Here is a 20,662-nt window from a genome sequence, read left to right as displayed (position 1 = left end):
GCTCAACCAAACAACTGGAGACCACCTTAAAAAAAAACAATACACCCTCAAAGAGGATAAGGGCCTCTTAAACAGCAGCCTGCAAAACCTTGCGGCCAAAGGAAGCATCCGCCGAACGCCAACACATCCACTTTATAAACCTTTATAAAACTTTGAAAAAGTGTGCACCGACGTCCAGGTGGCCGCCTTGCAAACCCGCATCACTGAGGCCTAATGGCGAAAGGCCCAGGAGGCACTAAGCACCCAAGTAGAGTGTGCCTTGACAGGGAAAAGAGGAACCTGACCCCTGATGGAATAGGCCTGAACCACCGTCAGTCTGATCCATCTGGACATGGTCGCAGAGGAGGCGGACAACCCTTTTCGAGGTCCATCCGTGAGCACAAAGATTCCTGAAGGACTCCGCAGCTGCCAGATACACCCTAATTGCCTGGACCGCATCCAAGGCATGCAAGGCAATTTCCTTCGTTTAGGCCTGGGACACAGGGAAGGCAACACAATGTCTTCATTCAAATGAAAATCAGAGACAACCTTTGGAAGGAAAGAGACAGGGGCGAAGAACCAACTTATTCTTGTGAATCACCAGGTAGGGTGAACGTCAGGATAACGCTGCCAGTTCCGACACCCTGCGCGCAGAGGTGATAGCCACCAAAAAGGCCACTGTCTGGGACAGCGTAAGCTGGGGAATCTCCTGAATATTTTCAAAGGGAGGCTTCTGTAGAGATGAAAGCACCAAATTGAGATCCCAAGGAGCAACGGAGCCCGCACTGGAGGGACCAAATGTTGGATACCCTGAAGGAAGGTACGCACCAGGGAGTCAGTGGCCAAAAGTTGTTGCAAGTAGACTGCCAAAGCCGACACCTGGCCCTTGATGGTACTCTCAAGGCCAGCTTCTATTTAACCCCCTGTTGAAGTAAGGATAATATCCGAGCCACCGAGAAGGAGCGAGTATGAACCCAAAGTGACTCACACCATGCAATAATGTGTGCCTTCCACGTGCGATGGTAGATCTTCCTAGAAGTAGATTTCCTAGCTTTTAACAGTGTAGGAATCACCGATTCAGATAAACCCCTATCCATCAGCACCTGGTGTTCATCAGCCAAGCCATCAAAGCCAGGGACTGTAAAAGCAGGATGGAAGACTGGTTCTTGGGACAGCAGATCCTCCCTGAGAGGAAGCTTCAAGGAATGTTGGCGACCAGCCGCACCTAATCAGCGTACCAAGCCCGATGAGGCCAGTCTGGAGCCACTAACATAACCGGAATCCCTTCTGCCTCGATCCTGCATAGAAGTCTGGGCAGAAGCTTGAGAGGAGGGAAGGCGTAAATCAGCCGATACGGACCCCATGGGGCCACCAAGCGTGTCTGTGGCGTCCGCCAGAGGCTCCCTTGACCGAGCCACAAACCTCTGCACCTTTCTTTTGAGCTGAGACGCTAACAGATCCACCTCGGGGGTGCCCCACCGAAGACACACCTCTGGATGAAGGGACCACTCCCCTTGGTCCAACCAGAGCCGTCAGGACACTTCCTGTGCCACCTTGGTGATTGACATAAGCCACGGCAGGAAGGATTTTTCCAGCCGGAGAACGAAGAAGCCATATCAGGGACTCCCTCTTTTCCCGACTCAGCTGCATCGGATTGTCCAGAGACTGCGGAGTCTTGTCCCATTTGGTCAGAATCTCCCTTTGCAGGGACCTCGTATGGAACTGTGCAAACGTAACCACCATCAGGCCCAGCACCCACCTGCAAGTCCTAAAGGATGATGATCTGTTGGACAGCAGGAGGCGAATTGCAGCCTGCAATTTCTTGAGTTTGTCCAGAGGAAGGAGCACTCTGGCTAAGGCCGAATCCAGAGTTAGGCCCAGATAGTCCAGCTATCAGGGAGCCAGAGCAGACTTCTGGAAATTCAGAAACCAGCTGAACTCCCTCAGAGTTCGTATTGTTATCTTCAGGTTTTCCTCCAGAGCAGAAGGGAGACTCCGCTCACAGAAGATGGTCCATGTAGCCCAGTACAACGATCCCCTGTTGGCGTAGCAAAGCTAGCACCAGGGCTAACACTTTTGTGAAGACCGAGGAGCCCAAAGGGGTAACGCCACAAACTGATAATGCTCTTCTCCCACAGCAAAGCGGAGAAAACGCTGGCAACTGGCACATATTGGAATGTGAAGGTAGGCATCCTTGATATCGATAGAGGTGAGGAAATCTCCCCCAACGCAGGGATGCCCCCACCATTCGACCGGATTTCATTCTGAACTTCTGTACCTGCACAAGGCAGTTAATCACCTTGAGGTCCACAGCCTCGGCCTTCTGGTCAGCCAGATCCTTAAAGGCCGGGGACTCTTCAACCGGAATCACGGTTGCCTTGTTTAATCTGGAAACCGGAGGGTTCACCGCTGGTGGCACAGTCCACTTCTTAAGAAGGGACACCTCATAAGGGTAATGCCTAGTAAAGTGCTTAGGAATCCCTACGGGAACGCCTTGGTTATCCTCACTCTTTAGCAACAATTCTGTCAAAATTGGCAGGGAAAGGAAACACCTTTGCCACTCTGGATGGCTTTTAAGTGCCAAAGCGTACCTGAATCTTTGTCGCAGTTTCAGCTGCGTCCGCCATCTTTAGGGTGTCACGCACAGATACAACCAGTGCATCCACAGGCACCTTTTCGTGCGCAGTCGCAGACGTGGAGGAATCATCCTATCAGTGGAGTCCAGGCATGTGGTTGCAGACCCAGCAGGGTGACCCACGTTTGCGGTGGCCGCATCCGAGTCAGGATCTGATGAGACAAATGTGGCAGGGGAAGACAGGGGGGCATGTTTTGCTAGCCGTTGCCCGCAAGCCACCTCCACTCGGGACACAAGGGACTCCAGGACTGCTGTCAGTGCATGGATGGATAGTTGGGACCCGGAGGGCCCCGCAGCCTCAGAGAGGGGATCAGGTGGGGAAATGTGCTCCAAAGTCTTTATGAGTCACCATGGGGACCCCACAAAAGGTGTAAAACACTGCTAAGAGACAACCCCCACCGCGCTGGCAGTACTACCCAGTCGCCAGGCACAAGCACCAAGCAATCCTCAGCAGAGAGGGAGAGGACCCCACTAGACTCACCACCCGCAGAAACAAGTGCCTGCAGCCACCAGGATTATGAACTACACATGTGGCTATCAGGAAGTAAAATCATCCAGGAGTCAGCACCAGGGGAAGAGAAGGGGTTCCCACCGCCGAAATCACCGCCGCTACTATTTTAAATGGCAAACCACAGCAAAATGGCCGCCAGACTACCCAAACATAGCCGCCGTGTACAGGAATACACAGGCCACAACAAAACAGCACCACAAGGCAGACAAGGACCCAGGAGGGAGACCAGGCCGGATGGGGGGCCCTGGCAGAAGCCCCCAAACAGGTACACCCCCTTCGCACACAGTCGATCGTCCGGTCACCGGCAGCGCAACCCCCTGGCCCCCATTGCTAGTAAGTGTCCTGCCCCCACCCCAGGAACAGTGCCCAGACCACCCAAGCATATGTGGAGAGGAAGCAAGTGAGGGACTCTACAGGGGGAAGTGCCTGCAAGAAGGAGGGGAACCCTGGGGTCTGACCTTCCCAAGGAGGGGCCCACGCGGTCGCTGGCCAGACTGGGGTGACCACTGGATCTAAATTATCCAGCCCGTCGCCCAGTCCGGCCGTTGATTGTAGATCTCACAAGAAAAGTCCAGTAGGAAAAAAATTCTATCTAAAAAGAAAAAAAAAAATTTTGCCAGGACCAAAGATCCCAGCAAGGAACTAGGTCCTCACTCCTGACTAAGGACCTAGCCAGACCATTTTTGCAATTTTTCCTTTGCTTTTTTATTTTTCCACATATAGCTTTCAGAGTTTGTAAAAGACCCCCTAAACCATATATTTTTTTAAAGAATATGACCGGTACAATAAAAACAAGGTGCTACTGATTTTTAAGGTATTTGCGCGAATGTTTATCAAAACAGTATTTGTGCTAAAAATCCCCTAAAATCCTTATCAGCCAATAAAAACAAAGCAAATTTTACAAAATGCCTACTAAATATAAAAGCTTAACCTGTATTGAACAAAGATTTTAATTTTTTACATTGTGCCTTTTTGCAAAATGGTGACGATCGAACGTACGCAAAAATGTAAATATCCAAATTTCTCAAAAAATCTGATGGTTTTCATTTTTTCCTTATGCTTTCTGAATTTGTGAAAGACCCCCCAAACCATATATTTTCTGAAAGCAATTGACCTCTAATAAAAAGAAGGTGCTACTGAATTTTTAGGCCCTGTGTTATTTGCACAAATGTTTATCAAAACAATATTTTCACTATAAGTACACTAAAATCATTATTAGCAGATAAAAACAAAGCTAATTTTACAAAATTCCTGGTAAATTCATACTAAATATAAAAGCTTAACCTGTGTTGAATAAATAAATATTTTTAAATTGCGCCTTTCTGCAAAATGGTGAAGGGGGGGGGGGGGGGGGAGTTAGTGTAAAGAGTAAGTGACCATGAGCTTATAACACAAGGATTGAGGTCTTGGCCAGCTGCAAGCAGTTCTGTAGGTCCGTACGGACCTGGCAGTAAAAGGATTAATGGAAGTTGCCTCCAAGTAGGATCGTCATCCTAATTGATGTGATTTGGATCAACATTACAGGAAGATTACAAAGGCATTCCCTGAAGTTGCCTGGCAAAGTCGCACAGTGTGAACCGCGCCTTAGGCCTGCTGGTTGAACTCAAGTTTTTGTAAGTTTGGGCAATTTTTTTTTTTTTAAACAGCCCTTTAGCTCCCCTCTATGTTATCCTATATGTCCATGCACATATAGACATTTTTAGCAGTTTATCAGCAGGGGAGTTTATGGGCTGTTGTCTGAACTTCCTGAAATCGCGTTCAAAAGCAGTTCTTCTGACCACAAAAAAAACTGCTGAACTCTTGAATGATTTCTGGCCTGTGTGTACCGGGCTTAAAGGTGACCAGCTCATATATTAGCTTTCCTTCTGACTTCAGATAGAAATATTAGGTTCACAGAGGCCTCAGTATATTGGAAGAGCAGTGTTTACAAAAAAGCATTCACAAATTTTGAAGCAATTCTCACACACACACACACACACACACGGTACCATATGGCATCTGTTAATACCAAATGTTTTGCTCTTAAAGTGCTTTTGTAAACTTCCTTCTAGCGTTTATACCTATAGGTATTATAAATATCTCCTAACCTTGCACCGTTTAGGACATATTTACTGTATACTGTGCAAAAAAAAATAAATTAGCAGACTTTACTTTCTCTTTAATGAGGTTAAAATAATGCTGCATCCTGTCGACCTGCAGCAAATCTGAGTGTCCCCTTGCTGAAGCTGTGCATGAGTAACATCAGACTACCATTTCTAATAGTGGCAGCACAGCTACTAACAAGGTGAGAGGGTCTTTTTAAATAGCAAAAATGTACCATAGAAGACATTTTGTAAAGTGTAAGAAAAGAATTATAAAATATAAAATCACATTACAAGTTGAATTCCGAATACAAGTATCTGTCTCTGTTACCTTAACAGCATCATGTTCTTAAAGTCATCTCCTGAAGGCTGGTCTTTCATCTTCAGAAGAATGGTTTCTCCATTTTTTAGTTTTTGCCGTTCTGTTTTTGGGAAGACACAAAGTAACAGTTAAGAAAGGCTACAGTTGTGACAGCAAAAGATTTTTGCTACATGTTGTCACTTACTGGATACATCCTCAAATCCATCCCAGAACTCCTTGACATTTCCACTAGACACAATGCCCTCCTTGCAGTTCAGAAGATCTCCTTGGTGGTCCCCGAAGTCATGGCATATTGCTTCTGACTTCCAGAAAGTTGCATTCATTTTCTTCTGGTTCCCAGAAACCATAACAGTCTAAAAATAAATAAAAGCAGAGATTACATGGTTAACCCTTCAAAGAAAAAACTATAACTGCTTTTGAGACAATTGCATTGCATAGTAAAATAGACTGTGCAATTACCATTATTTGATTTTCTAGTAGTGCAATCTCCAATCTTACTGGGTACACACTCTGCAGTCCTGCTAAGCCGGCCAACTTTCAGTCACTATATACAGCAATCTGTTCAAAAGAAGCCGGTCTAAAACTAGCTTTTGTGGAAGGGACAAGCAGGAAAGCCAGCATTCGATCAGCGCTTGCAGCCAATGGCTGCAGGCGCTGATTAGTGCATTCTGGCGTGGGAAGAGGGGCTTGGCAGGGAGTCCCCGCCTGTCTCAGAACACATAAGCACAGATCGCCACACCAATATCGCTTGTGTTGGCACAGCGATGTCAGTGTGTACCAGGCTTTACTAAGAAATGTGGAAAGAGAACAGAATTGGACAAGATAACCTGGAGTGTGTAAATATATGCTACACTGTGTGCAGCCTGAACTGGGAGGGGTTATAATTGACACTCCCACTTTTTGAACAACAAAACACTTTCTTGTGTCTATCTCCAGCTATGGCACATCAGGTTTTGCCATCACAGAGGTGTGGGGGAGAGCGCAATCACCATCACAGAGGTGCGTGGGAGAGCGCAATCGCCATCACAGAGGTGCGTGGGAGAGCGCAATCACCATCACAGAGGTGCGTGGGAGAGCGCAATCGCCATGACATAAGTAATCAGTTCACAAAAACGCCACATAATGCATGTCTGAAAACACTCTTCTCTACCCTCATTAAGCAGGAAGACTGATCTCAATTCATTTCAGTGAGGTGACAACTCAGTAAGAGTTAAGCTGACCATGCATGGATTGAATATCGGCTTGTTCAGTAAGGACCGGCTGAATTTAGATCCGTGTGTGGCCACTGCGGTTGAACAGAAGTTGATCCATCAATCAACTTCTGTTCAACCTTAAAAGCTACTCGATCATCACAGCGGACAATATCCTCCAGTGCAGATCCAGGTATTCTGACAGCGAGGAAGTCTTCCTATGGACAGGATACAAAAGAGCAGCAGTGAGGAACCGCCCCCCCCCCCCCAACTTAAATATGTGGATGGGGGAATCGGGTCAGTTTTCTGTTTAATCTGCTGGTTGAATGAAAAAACATACCTACCTATGTACAGCCAGCTTTAGACACACCGCTGTGTCACAACGCTTGTCTGCCATTGGCCTACGGTGGTGCATACATTAAAAGCTCCTTTTCTGTAAGGCCTCAGTAAAGCTTCAAAATGTATTTGTAATATCAATAATGATCTGAATAACATCCTTTGTACAGTGTGATCATTAGCTTGCTCTTTTTATTTTGCATGCTATTTGTTCATCATAGTATTAATATCTATTTAAACACATCTGTGATGTTGCTTGGCAACCATCGAGGTGTGAGGATGTAAACAGATGGCTTGAAACGTCTCCTTGCTCCCTGTAGCAATCTGATTATGTGATGATGAACCAAGTGCACTGAGATAGAAATATGCAAATACCCTGCACAGTCACTGAGAGCCTGATAATGTCAGCTTCACAGCATCATCTTTATAAGAGGAGAAAAAAAACAAAACAAAAAAAACACCACACACACACACACACAATACAATTTGGCCTTCACCTTCATTAATTTCCACACAATAACACAGAGCAACTTCTAAATGAAAATAAAACACATGGCACCCCAACACCTTCTGAAACATAACACATTAGAGAACAATGGCTGCATCCATAGTGCCGCATGATAACACTGGCACAGCTCTAGGCAGTCCAGGCAGTGAAGGTGGATTAATCTGCATATCAGGTGGCTAACACAAGCCATACAGATACACATCTCTGTGACAAATATGTGTGCACACCTCCCATGGTGCCATCTGGCCAGTATGCAATTCAAAGGAACGAAAGCTGGCCATATAAATTGGGATCAGATCATGTTGGGACCAAATACTGAAACTTCACAAGGATTCTCCAACAACAGAAACATCCAACATTCAGCACAGTGCAATGCCACCATTACTAGTTAATAAACAATGCTACATTTATTACAAGATAAACAGGCTAAATAAATAGTGGTACAGGCAGGTAGTATTGTTTTTTTCATTCAACCTAGTGGGTTGAAGAAAAAAAAAAAAAAAGGAGATGCAAAACTGTATTATACGATGTTAGCACAGTGATATCCCCGGTGAGCTATTGTGTTCTGACGGGGTGGGCTGCCTCCCCTCCAGAACACACTGGTAAGCGTTCACAGCCATTGGCTGCCAGCGTTGATCGGATGCTGGTTATTCAGCATGCCGTTTGACGGAAGCCAGATGTTCGGCCAGCATCTGCCGGACAGGCTGCTGTATACACTGGCTGAATGTTGCCAGTTTCTGTTAGACCGGCCAATGTTCGGCCTGCGTGTACCAGCCTTAACAATGCAGACCTTGTGTCATGAATGTAGCAATTATCGCACAGTTTGCCATATCATGAAATAACGTGTCTGTATACGGCGGCCTTAGTTCAGCAGAGAATGACAGCCTCCATTCTGTCATGACAAGTTCCCTTTAAAAGATACGAATGACCGATCCCAGTGCCTGCACCTTATTAATGATGGCTCCCAGATTTTTTTCCTGACAGGTTGGCAGTACAGCTTAGCATCAATACAAAAGATGATCCTTCTATATGGACATCCAGTAATAAAAAAAATAGAGTTGGATACACTGACAACTGATGTTTCATATAGCTCCCTTGTTCTTGCTTACCCCTGCAGAGAAAAGGGCTGTACACTGTCAGTAAGTGGGAACAACAGTGAAAACATACTCCCTTCACTAGTCCACTAATAAAAGGCATATCATCAAAATACATGGAGCAGAAAACATATAGCAAAGTCTCAGAAGCAGGCAATGGGTTCCAGATTCAGGGTGATATAAATGACATACAAGCACATTACAAAGGTCTGCTTTCTATTTTGTAACTTTTGTCAGTGCTCTGTGAACTCCTGCCATTATCTTTCCAACATCTTTAAAAAAAAAAAATTAACAGCAGTTTTCCATAACACAAAAGGACTTGCATGATTTAGAAGCTCTGCACTCCACTTGCAAGCACGCCACTAAATTGATAACAGTAGGTGAAATGTAAAGTACTTTTACTTTGAAAAGCTGAGTTCAGCAAATTTCAGAAGAAAAATCGCTCAGCAGCACTCTTCTACAAATGTCAAGCTTATTTAGGAGATGATTTACAAGAGATGTTGCTTTTTTTTTTTTTAAAGCCATAAGAACCAGTTTTGTAATGAATGCATTTCTTTCCCAGATCATCTTCATTAGCACCGTTCAGTGTCCCCTGGGTGACAGAAAAGGCAAGTCTTGCATTCCGTGATGGAGCAGAAAGGCTTTATCGTTAAAGAGTTGTAGAACTTAAAACACAAGCAAGTCTACACCTATTAAATTCATATAATACTTCTAAGGCAGCGTTTCATACACATGTCCAGTCTCACCAACAGTTCAAAAGATGCACTGCGATACCCAATTCCTTAAAGTAGAAACGCCAAAACACAAATGTAGCTTCCCTATTGCTACATATTCAATGCATATATTCTATACTAAACCACAAAGCATATATTTTTTCTCCCCATATGGTCATGTGACCGCAAAGTTCCAGCAAGTTTGTCTGTGTGCGTGGCTGGTGGGCAAGAACTGTACCCTGGCCGTCAACACCTTGGAGCCATAGACGATGGTGGGATGACGTTATGCTGTATGGGATTTCAGTGGAATTATCAGCACTACATAGAGAAACACTGACTAAAGCTTTTCGGGCACTCGACCAGATATATAAATATATATGTAAAAAGCTATTTACTTTGAAATTTAGAAGAAATATATGTACTTAATACTGAGAACTTGGTAGGAAACATGTAAAGATGTGCTAGTGTTTTGCTTTTCCTTCTACTTTACTCTGAGCGTATGTGAGGTCATCTACAAAACTTGTACAACTGGTGAAGATAGTTGCAGTTAGGAAATTGCTTCCAATTGCAATAGCAAAAAGCTCAAAACATTTTGGCTTGCCAGGAAGGAGAGGCTACCAAGAACATGGGACGTGAGAGCTTTGTAATCCTGTGACCCCCTTTTCACCTCAATATGGGAATGTGGTGAGGGCTGTTCCCTTTTCTATGGAGAAAGAGAAATGATCACTGCACAAAGTTCACTGGAAAATTATCTTTACATGAACCTAGCCTAACAGTTAATGCTTTCTAGAAACAGATATTTGTGAAATATTTAATCCCCACTGTAATCTGTTAACCACTTGCCGACCGCCGCAAGTACATATACTGCGGCGGTCAGCCCCATGCAGGCAAAGTGATGTACTGGTACGTCACTAGCCCGTGAGCCAATAGGGGGCGAGTGCGCCGCCGGAGGCACGCTCCCGCTCGTTGACGGACACCTCCGTGCGAGTGACCGGCGGACCCGATGTCCGCCGGTCACTCGCGATCGTCAGTTACAGAGAGAGAAAGGCAGGCGGCTAATGTAAACACAGCCGTCTGTCATTCTCCCTTGTGTAACAGCAGGGATCAAACAGTCCTGCTATGCAGGACCGTTGATCTCTGCTGTTACACACACAGCCACATCCCTGCACAGTTAGAAACACGCCCCTAGGGACACACTTAGCCCCTCCCTCTCCAATAAAGTTAACCCCTTCCCTGCCAGTGTCATTTTTACAGTAACAGTGCATATGTATAGCACTGATTACTGTAGTTATGTCACTGGTAACCCCAAAAGTGTCAAAAATGTCAGTCAAGGGTCCGATCTGTCCGCCGCAATGTCGCAGTCCGCAAAAAAAACGCAGATCGCCGCCATTACTCGTTAGAAAAAAAAACAACAAAAATGACAAAAATCTTTCCCTTTGTTAGTAAACGCAATAACTTTTGCGCAAACCAATCAAAATACACTTATTGCAATTTTTTTTACCAAACATATGTAGCAGAAAACAAATTTGCCAAAAATGTTAAAAAATTTTGATTTTTACATTTTTTTTGGGGAATTTCATATAAAAAAAATGTGAAAAATAGTTATTTTTTCAAAATGTACGCACTTTTTTTGTTTATAGCGCATGATCAAAAAAATCCCACAGGTGATCAAATACCACCAAAAGAAAGCTCTGTTTGTGGGGAAAAAAAGACGTCAAATTTGTTTAGGTACAGCGTCGCACGACCGCGCAATTGTCCGTTAAAGTCACGCAGTGCCGAATAGCAAAATAGGGCCTGGTCAGGAAGGGGGTAAAATCTTTCGGGGCTTAAGTGGTTAAGCCACAGAGACTACCTGGCCCATGGCAAGTTTTAAGGAAATATAAATAAAATGTTCTGAGTGTTTCCAAGTAACTCAGTAAATAAAAGGGACCCTGGGTGGAGTCCAAAAACTAGGTTTGGTTAACCAACTATTAAAACTGTAGTTTTATTTAAAGAGGAAGTAGAGCGCTTCTATTTTTTCTAACCTGAAAAGTAAAGGCATAATGTGCGAGTATGCATTGCATACTAGTACAGTATGTTACACTTACCTGCAAACTAAGCCCTGTGGTCACAGCTTGAGGCCACTTCCATCTTCACCCATCTTTCTTTCGGGTCTGCGGACTCAAGCTGTGCGACTGGCTGGAGCTGCCCGTCACTCCAGCGCATGCACGTGGGAGCCGCGAGTCATGGCACAGGTGGCCGTCTCCTAGACGGTGCACGTTTAGGGGATATTTACAGTACCTATAGGTAAGCCTCATTATAAGCTTACCTATTAGTTACAATTGATGGAAGTTTACTTCCACTTTAAATAGAACAATTTTTTAAGGTTTTAAAAATGATAGCAGCTGAAAAATTACCGCCCCATTTTGGTAACAGGTGTTTAAGGCAGAAAAGACTTTTCACAACAGTCAGGTGATCGGACACAATAACTTTTACATGTGCACGGAGGCCGAGTCATTGGCAGCTTGCCAATGCTGAAGACATAAAGCTCCAAAAGCCCAGAAGGTGACTGGGAGAAGATGGCGGTAGCAACAGTGTCAAAGAAGGGAGCAGGCATCACATTGGTGGAGAAGAGCAGGTAAGCAGGCAATTGTGCCATAATCAGCAAGTATGCTGTGCATGCAGGCACATTATACCAAGGGCTCTGGGGGCCCATACTCAATAAAAAATGGATTTTTGTAAAATCTTACCGTAAAATCCTTTTCTCTTAGCTCATTGACAGACGTAGTCCTCGGTGATACACCACCTTCGGGTTATGTTGCCTCCACAGGAGCAGGACTAGACAGGAAATTAAAAAGCTCTGGCCACACCCCAGGGGCAGTCCCAGAGGGTATATCCTCTCTCTCTCTGCCTCAGCAAATCAGTTATGTGAAAAAGCAGTCTTTAGAGATTTTAACCCAACTCAAAAAACAGAGGGGCGGGGACTACGTCTGTCAATGAGCTAAGAGAAAAGGATTTTACGGTAAGATTTTACAAAAATCCATTTTTCTCTAGCGCTCATTGACAGACGTAGTCCTCGGTGATACACCACCTTCGGGACGTCCCAGAGCAGTATCACAACTGAGGGGTGGGAAAATGGAAATCAAATCCCAATCTAGAAGGCCCAACCGGTGCCAACTAGAAGTTTACAATGCTCATCCTTAATGATGAGACTCAACAAAAAAAGAGTGTTTTTTTTTTTTCAAACAGAAAAAACCCTCGAGGTAGACCACCGGTCTCCTCAAATTGCGGCCTGCAAAACCTTGCGGCCAAATGAGGCATCCGCCGATGCCGTCACATCAATTTTATAGAACTTTGTAAAGGTATGTACCGACGACCAGGTGGCCGCCTTACATACCTGGACCACTGACGCCTGATGGCGAAAGGCCCAGGAAGTACTGAGCGCTCGAGTGGAGTGCGCCCTAACAGGGAACGGAGGACTCTGACCCTTAATAGAATAAGCCTGTACCACCGTCTGTCTAATCCATTTGGCAATGGTCGCGGCAGATGCAGGCAAACCCTTTCTGGGGCCATCCGTGATCACAAAAAGTGAATCCGTCTTACGGAATGATTCCGTAGCTTTCAGGTATACCCTGATTGCCCGAACCACATCTAAGGAATGCAACGCATGTTCCCGATGATGCTTGGGCTGAGGACACAAGGAAGGTAGTACAATATCTTCATTCAGATGAAAATCTGAAACCACCTTGGGAAGAAAAGATGGCTTAGGATGAAGTACTACCTTATCCCTATGAATCACTAGGTATGGTGACTGGCATGATAATGCAGCCAGTTCTGACACCCTGCGAGCAGAAGTAATAGCCACCAAGAAGGCCACCTTCTGGGATTGCTGAAACTTGACCCTTGATGGTGCTCAAGGCTAGCTTCTGCTCAACCCCTTGTTGCAAAAAGGCCAATATTCGAGACACCGAATAGGTACGTGGAGGAAATCCTAAAGATTCGCACCACGCAATATAAGTTTTCCATGTGTGATAATAGACTTTGCTGGAAGTCGCTTTCCTTGCTTTAATAAGGGTAGGAATGACTGAAGCTGACAAACCTCTGTCCTTCAGTACTTGGGTCTCAATGGCCAGGCCATTAAACCCAGCGACTGTAAAGCATGATGGTAAATTGGTCCTTGAGACCACAGACACTCCCTGAGACGAAGTTCCCACGGAACGTGTACGACTAACATGTCCAAGTCGGCCAGGCCGGCTTGAGGAGGCCAGCCTAGAATTTCTAGGACCACTGGCGCTGATTGAATCTGAACCAGGCGTCCCTAGAGGTATCTGGCCCCGACCATCCGAGAAAGTCTGGTCGTTTTCTGTTCCCACACATTTATCAGATACCTGATAGTTATCAGGAAAGGTGATCTTTTCTGGTTGAACCTCAGGGACCGAAGTCACCCGACTCGAGGCTACTTGGCCTATCTGGTCAACCAGATCCGATTCCTGTGAGGTATCGGGACTAATCTTGGGAAAAGGTAAAGGAAAAGATCTATTCAGGGAACGGTAACTACCGCTTCCTGTAGTACTTAAATGTTGGAAGGGAAGAATCGCACCGGTAGTAGTGGTTGATGCTCGATCTAATGTCCTGAATACCGGTGAAAACGTCCCCCCACCCTGAAACCGGGTGGGGGCGCACCTTCAGGCTGTGTACTCCTTTGCTTCGGGTTTGGCTGGGTTGGTCCCCTTCTTGAACCCTCCTGGAGGAGTCTTGCCTTTCCCGCTAGTACCAGCCGGGCGCCCTTTATGGGCGGTAAAGAAAGGTCCTCGCTTGTTGCGAGGTCCCTTAGCTTTAGCAGCCTGTGGCAAAAAAGTGCTCTTGCCCCCAGTGGCATCCTTAATGATTTCATTTAGGTTGGCCCCAAATAGACGATTCCCCTGAAAGGGGAGATTTGTCAAGGTCTTCTTGGAACCTAGGTCAGCTGACCAGCATTTTAACCACAGCACACGTCTGAGGATCACCGCTGTCTTAGATGCATGCCCTAATAAGGGAGTAGTGTCCAAGGCTGCGTCACAGATAAACTGTAGCCCTTGTATAATCTGTTCCATCAAATCAGATGTCTCCTGGGGAATATCTTTTCCCCTAAGATCTTGGCGTACCATTTTCGCCCATTCCGTAAGTGTCTGGGAAACTAGACCAATAACAATTACGGGTCTAAAAGCTGACCCTATCAGAGAGAAGATGGTGCGGGACTCTGCTTCCATCTTTCGATCCACCGGATCCTTAAAGGACGAAGTGTCCTCCACTGGAATAACCGTGGCTTTATTCAGCCTGGAAACAGGCGGATCCACGACTGGTGGTACCGTCCATTTCTTAATGATGGATTCCTCAAACGGATAGCGTCTAGCAATACGCTTGGAAATAGTAAAGGTACGTTTAGAATGCTCCCATTCTCCTTTAATCTGATTACCAAAACATTTAGGTACAGGAAAAGCCTTCATCGTCTTGATGGGCTTATTAGTACCAAAAGGAATCTCTGTTTCAGTTGCCTCTGCTGGTAAAGCCTCAAGTTTTAAGGTTTCCTGCACTGCCACAACTAGTGCGTCCACCAATGCTTCTTCCTGAATAATAGCAGGAGAAGAAGCGTCCTCCTCACTGTCTGAGGGGGCTTTACCTGGGATAACAGCCCTTGCAGAGGAACCTGCAATTGCCGTGACCACCTCTGAATCTGAGTCAGAGGTGTCAGATGGTATAGGGGTAGGCGGGGGTCGCTTCCTTGACCCCCGTCCCTGACAGGCCGCCTCCACCCGAGCCACCATAGAATCCAAAATTGCTGTAAATGACTCTATACTCTGTGCACCGGCGGGTCCCGTGGCCCCCTCGAGGGAAACAGGTGGGGGAATATGTGTGGCAGGGTCCATGATAATTCCAGTTACTTCCTGGATAATATAATTCAAAAATAAAACTTTTTTTTTTTTTTTTTTTTTTTTCGACCCCCAGCGCCACAAAAGCCCCTTAGTGTTACCTGCTAGGGATCCCTATCGATCGAGAGAGAGAGAGAGATAGACCCCCAGGCTCACCACTTGATGCTCAGAGTTTAACTGCAACAGGTTACAGCGCTGTCTTGACAAACAGGAAGTCTTTTGGCTGGCTGCCCAGGAAAAAAGGAGGCGGCTCCGCCCCTCTGTACGCCTTCCGGCGCCTCCCCCAAGCTCCACGAGGTGTTTGGATCACCTCAAACATGGCCGCCCCCATGCTGGAGACACGAGGCTACGCCAAAATGGCGGCTCGTGCGATCCAGCAAAAAAAAATGGCGGCGGCCCGTACTGAATAGCGGTGTGCTGCAGGGCACACAACACTCTCTCTGCATGGGGATATGGCGTGGTTGGCGGTACCGGCCCTGGCGGACCGCATGGCCGTTCGGGAGGCCTGCTAATAGCTGGAGATCTGATTAGGAAGGCAGTCTACATGTCCGTGGCTTCTGACTGGTAGGTAGCTTATTCTTAACCCATAAGATTCCCAGAATGCCACAGATTACATCTTTAAACATGTATACAATTAGATTGTTAGCTCCCAAACCAAGCCTCCTGGCTTTTTGCACACATAAAATCACACTCAAAGTAGGAGGATCTGTGTCATGTTGTAGGATAGAAAGGGACTCTATCTTACCATACAGAGAGGGGCCCGCGTTCACCACAAAACCCGTCAGGGGGAAAGGGGGAACATACTACTCACCATACCGGAACCAGGCGGGCACCAACTCCTGACAGTACCCCTCTCCACCGGGGCGGGAGGGCTGTCGACCGATACGGACGTCGTGACTCATGGTCTTTGGCGTTTCAGCGAGACGTTTAACTCGCGTGGACAGTCCTTTAATGGGACTTTGTCGCGGCCGACCCAGCGCGGAGCTATGGCCTGCACGCGCTCGTAGGCTGAACTGGGGTGACCACCGGATCTCAACATCCAGCCCGTCGCCCAGTTCAGCTTTCTTGCTTGAAGATCTCACAGGAACACTGGAGAAAAAAAGCTGTCTAAAAAATCCTTTAAGAAAAAATTCTTGCCAGGACCTAAGATCCCAGCAAGGTATCTAGGTCCTTACTCCTAACTAGACAGAAAATAACTGATTTGCTGAGGCAGAGAGAGAGAGGATATACCCTCTGGGACTGCCCCTGGGGTGTGGCCAGAGCTTTTTAATTTCCTGTCTAGTCCTGCTCCTGTGGAGGCAACATAACCCGAAGGTGGTGTATCACCGAGGACTACGTCTGTCAATGAGCGCTAGAGAAATTCCTGTTTAAAGCCCAACTTTACCATCCTCACAAATCAGGGTGCCAATTAGAAAACAAATTCTGCAAGTTGTACTCTATTTTTTGGCTGGTAAATCTGGCGCACCTTTTGCCAAGGTAATGGCAGGGCAGGAGGTTGCAGAGAGGACTGCTGCCATCTGTGAGAGGATCAGTCCTATACGCTTCCAGCCGAGTCAGCGCTAGGGATAGGCAATCAGCAGGGAATGTGAGGTGTGAGTTTGCCTAGTTCATGCTCTGACTCAGCAGGAGGCATGTTGGATCACTGTAGAGAAGTCTGCTTCTCTCACAAAAATAGCTATTGTCTTCTGAAGCCACTGAATATTTGAAGAATTTGTATTTTTAGCACTTTGATTTAAAACTGACATTTTTCAGTAACTTCACTTACAATGTAAAATAGGTTGGCCCTTCTTTGGCAAATGTAATTTTTGCTGAAATGTAGCATATCTGCTATGTATTGGCAAAATCCTCTTTAATCCACAGACACATTTAGGAGGATGAATAATTGTCAACTCTGTTTACTTTAAAATGAATCAGCTGTTTAATGACAGATTCCCACATATGTCGTCTCTGAAAATCACACCTAAATGTATACCTATACCGGTCTAGCTGGCAATGCTAATTCTAGCTGTTACAGTGGCAATAAAAGTATGTGAACCCCTTGAAACCAACTGGTTTTCTGCAGTAATTTGCCATGCCAATTTTCTATGACCTTGTATAAAAAACGTTTTATAGATCCAGGGATAGTGGTATTCCTGATGTAATTCTTTTATCCCAATTTAATTGATTGGCCAAAATGATATCAGAGCTTCCAATTTATGTAGGAGTCAGAGTTTAAGATGAACTTTATCTAATCAGGATGAATATAAAGTGGCAAGACATTATCTTCTGTTTATTTTAAAAACAAGAAATGCAACTATATACAGTGGCAAGACAAAGTATATGAACCCCATTGAATTAACTGGCAAATACAAGGTGCTTAAGCCAATAACACAGACCTAATTTTTCATTTTTATTGAACACCCATTCAGCCCGGGTTCCCACTGAACCCTAGAGACTAGAATCAGTCTATGGGTTCAAGTGAACCCTTTAGACTAATTATTTTAACAAAAGCTAATTGGAGTCAGTAGTTTGCACACTCAGAGTCCAATCAATGAAACCAGTTTGGAGGTGTGGTTTAGAGCTACTTGGATTGATAAAAGTCAATCAAACATTCTAAGATTGTTGTTCATAAGAAGCATCAGCTGATGTGAACCATGCCTTGCAAAAAGTAGCTCTCTGAAGACATATGATCAAGTGTAGCAGATCTGCATAAAGCTGGAAAAGGATACAAAGCAATCTCAAAGTGATTTGACCAGCCTTTCTCAACCAATATGAGTTATAAACATTATAAACTCTGGTTATGTGACAGGCAGAGCTCCCAGCTGCATGCTTGAAGAGCTGTTTAAAATGCGAGGTCAGTAAAACTCCCCACCAAAAGGGAAAGCAAAAGAAAATCCTACATTTTGGGTCGACATCGGAACACTAACAGAGGGGAAATCTACCAATGGGGACACTGGCGCCACACCGGGATTCCCTCACTTTGGAGGGGTTTCCTCTTACTTGTTTTGGCTATGGGACAGGAAGTGAAAAGAAATCTCCCCAATGAACACAGGTAGTAAAAAATAAACTGACAGGGGTTATAACCCTCAAATGATCGATCAAGAATGGAAAAAGTGTTGCCTTTAGTTACACTTAATAGTGGAATAATATGGACTCTACTACAATAGGAAACTTCATTTTTAGTAATGTAGGATTCAATAAATATTTTCTAACTCGTCATAAGATACTTACAAACTAAGATATTCCACTACAAAACATGATCATCCTATCATATAACAATCACAGTAGCAGCCTGTGCACACCCAAATCCGATTTACTGAACACTCCCTGCACTACTGGCTCAAGCACTTGAATCTCACACTCAAGAATCTTTCAACCACTGAGCCAAAAAGCGTAATTTGACCCTAGCCAAATACATCTATTAAATATTCAACCCCTTTATGCCGCTGGAAACTGGTGCTTTAAAGAGGCTATGGGGCCGCAGACCGGTAGAAAGGGCCACCAATCATCTGGCATGCATCGGCTGCACATTGATGACATAATTGGGAGCCCATCCTACTGGTTCCTGATCATCGGCAGTAGACTATGAGCATGTGCCAGAACAAGACAGCGACACATGAATATGGCAGTCATAAAGGAGTTGATAACATAGCAATACATTATTTGTAACCGAACCACATTTGCAGCTAGCGCTTCAGACAACATATCAATGCACAGTTCAATACTCTTAAAACTGGAAAGGTAAAAATTGGACAGTTTGAAAATTAGCTCTCTGAAAAATCTAATAAAGGATTTGACATCCTAAGACCAAACAAGACAAGAAAACATGAAAGCTGTTGTCACAAGGTGCTTCAACTGGATGAAACAACATGAATATTTGATATAAAGGTGATGACAGTTTTTACCACACTATTTTTCCTGTTAGAAGGGGAAATCCCATTCCCGTGTCACAAAGAAGTGAACCAGCTCAGAAGACCGCATATGCGACGTACTTTATTACATAAAGTTAACTTTAATTTGAGGACAGAAATACAGAATCTACAATGCAGACTTGTACTTGGCCTTATTACCAAATGAATTGCAACCTAGGACCATTACACTGGGTAGGAGCTTGGTTCTCAGAGTTCACTGGCTATATGCTTTGTACTTGGTCACTGACTCATTAGATAGCAAAGGCTGATGAGGATGACAGCCCTAGCCAGGAATCTGGGTCACATGTAATGCCGCTATCCATCAGTAATTAGGAGCTTGGATCAGACAAAGGTCAAATATCAATCTCATTCATCCAAGTTTCAAACAACATGAACAAAAACCACCAAGAAGCCCAGATAAAAGTATAACTTGAACCTATTAAGCCTGTTCACCAGTGAAGATGCCAATACATTCTGTGATTGCATAGTCAACATTGCATCACACGCAGGTCCCAAATATCTGCGAGCGAATAAAAAATCCACAGGGACAATGACTGACAAAAACCTGAAAGGTTTACATGATAATGCTACAGTGCAAGATGAGACACACACTTCATTAGTGTTACTATTCTGATGAGCTCATAATAGGATATTTACAGAGCTCTATATTAAGCTGTAAACAGGCAGACATTCCTCCTTGTAGTACATTACTGACAAAAGGTGTTAAAAATACACTGCATGTCCAGCCAGATTTATCACCCAGACATCCCATACTAACCTTGCCCTGTTTCCAGCACTCTCTGAAGAGCTTCCAGTTGAAGTTATGTTTATGATCCTTTAACCATAGAATGTGCCGATCACAGATCCAAGAATGTGGAATATCAATGTAAGTCCTTGCATTCTGATCCTGAGACAGCTTGCGGCTCTCGGGAATTTCCTCCTTTGGCTCAGTTTTTATGTTGAGTTTAGGTGGCCTTGTAGCAGGAATCTTGTTTTCAACCACTGAGGCAATAATGTCATCCAAGATGTTTGGCATGGACCTTCCCCCTTTACCGCTCTGTATTTAGAAGAAAATAGACCACAATTGCTAAGATTAGGCACATATTCCAGAGGAAGCAACTATATTAAAAAGGCACTTACGAATAAGATGGTAAACTGCATGCATTAAGGTGGTGTACTAAAGGTTACCTGGGTCACAGAGGAATTTTTATCCCTGTTTTTGTGTCTCCAAGCAACAGAACTGATATTTCGCTCTTGATATTTTATAAGTGTAACTGATATAGAAGCAATTTTAGACTTCATCTGCAGCACAACCAACTGGGAAATCCAGTAATGCAACAATGGGGCTGTACAAGAACTGTGCTGTGCTTGAATTGTCAAGCCTTAGTTCATTGATCAGTAACCACTTCAATATATGGCACTTTCACCGCCTTGCTGCCCAGGCAAATTTTTAATTTTTTGCTTTCCCACTTTGAATGAGAATTACGCGGTCATGCAACACTGTACCCATATAAA

The 20,662-nt window shown here is 44.9% G+C and overlaps 1 protein-coding gene across 2 annotated transcripts in view; it reads right to left on the bottom strand.

Annotated features, from left to right (window-relative positions):
* JMJD1C (jumonji domain containing 1C) overlaps positions 1–20,662 on the bottom strand; it is a 490,497-nt gene that overhangs the window by 12,984 nt on the left and 456,851 nt on the right. For both annotated transcript variants that reach the window (XM_082267995.1, XM_082267996.1), the window contains 3 exons: positions 19,926–20,204; positions 5,713–5,881; positions 5,538–5,628 (listed from right to left, as the gene is read on the bottom strand). In XM_082267995.1, the coding sequence (XP_082124121.1) occupies positions 5,538–5,628; positions 5,713–5,881; positions 19,926–20,204 (539 nt within the window). The remainder of the gene's footprint in view (positions 1–5,537; positions 5,629–5,712; positions 5,882–19,925; positions 20,205–20,662) is intronic.

Source organism: Pelophylax lessonae (genome assembly GCF_965119305.1).
Source record: "Pelophylax lessonae genome assembly, chromosome: 9".
In the NCBI taxonomy this organism is placed as follows: Eukaryota; Metazoa; Chordata; class Amphibia; order Anura; family Ranidae; genus Pelophylax; species Pelophylax lessonae.
This window is presented reverse-complemented; position numbering and strand designations above follow the sequence as displayed.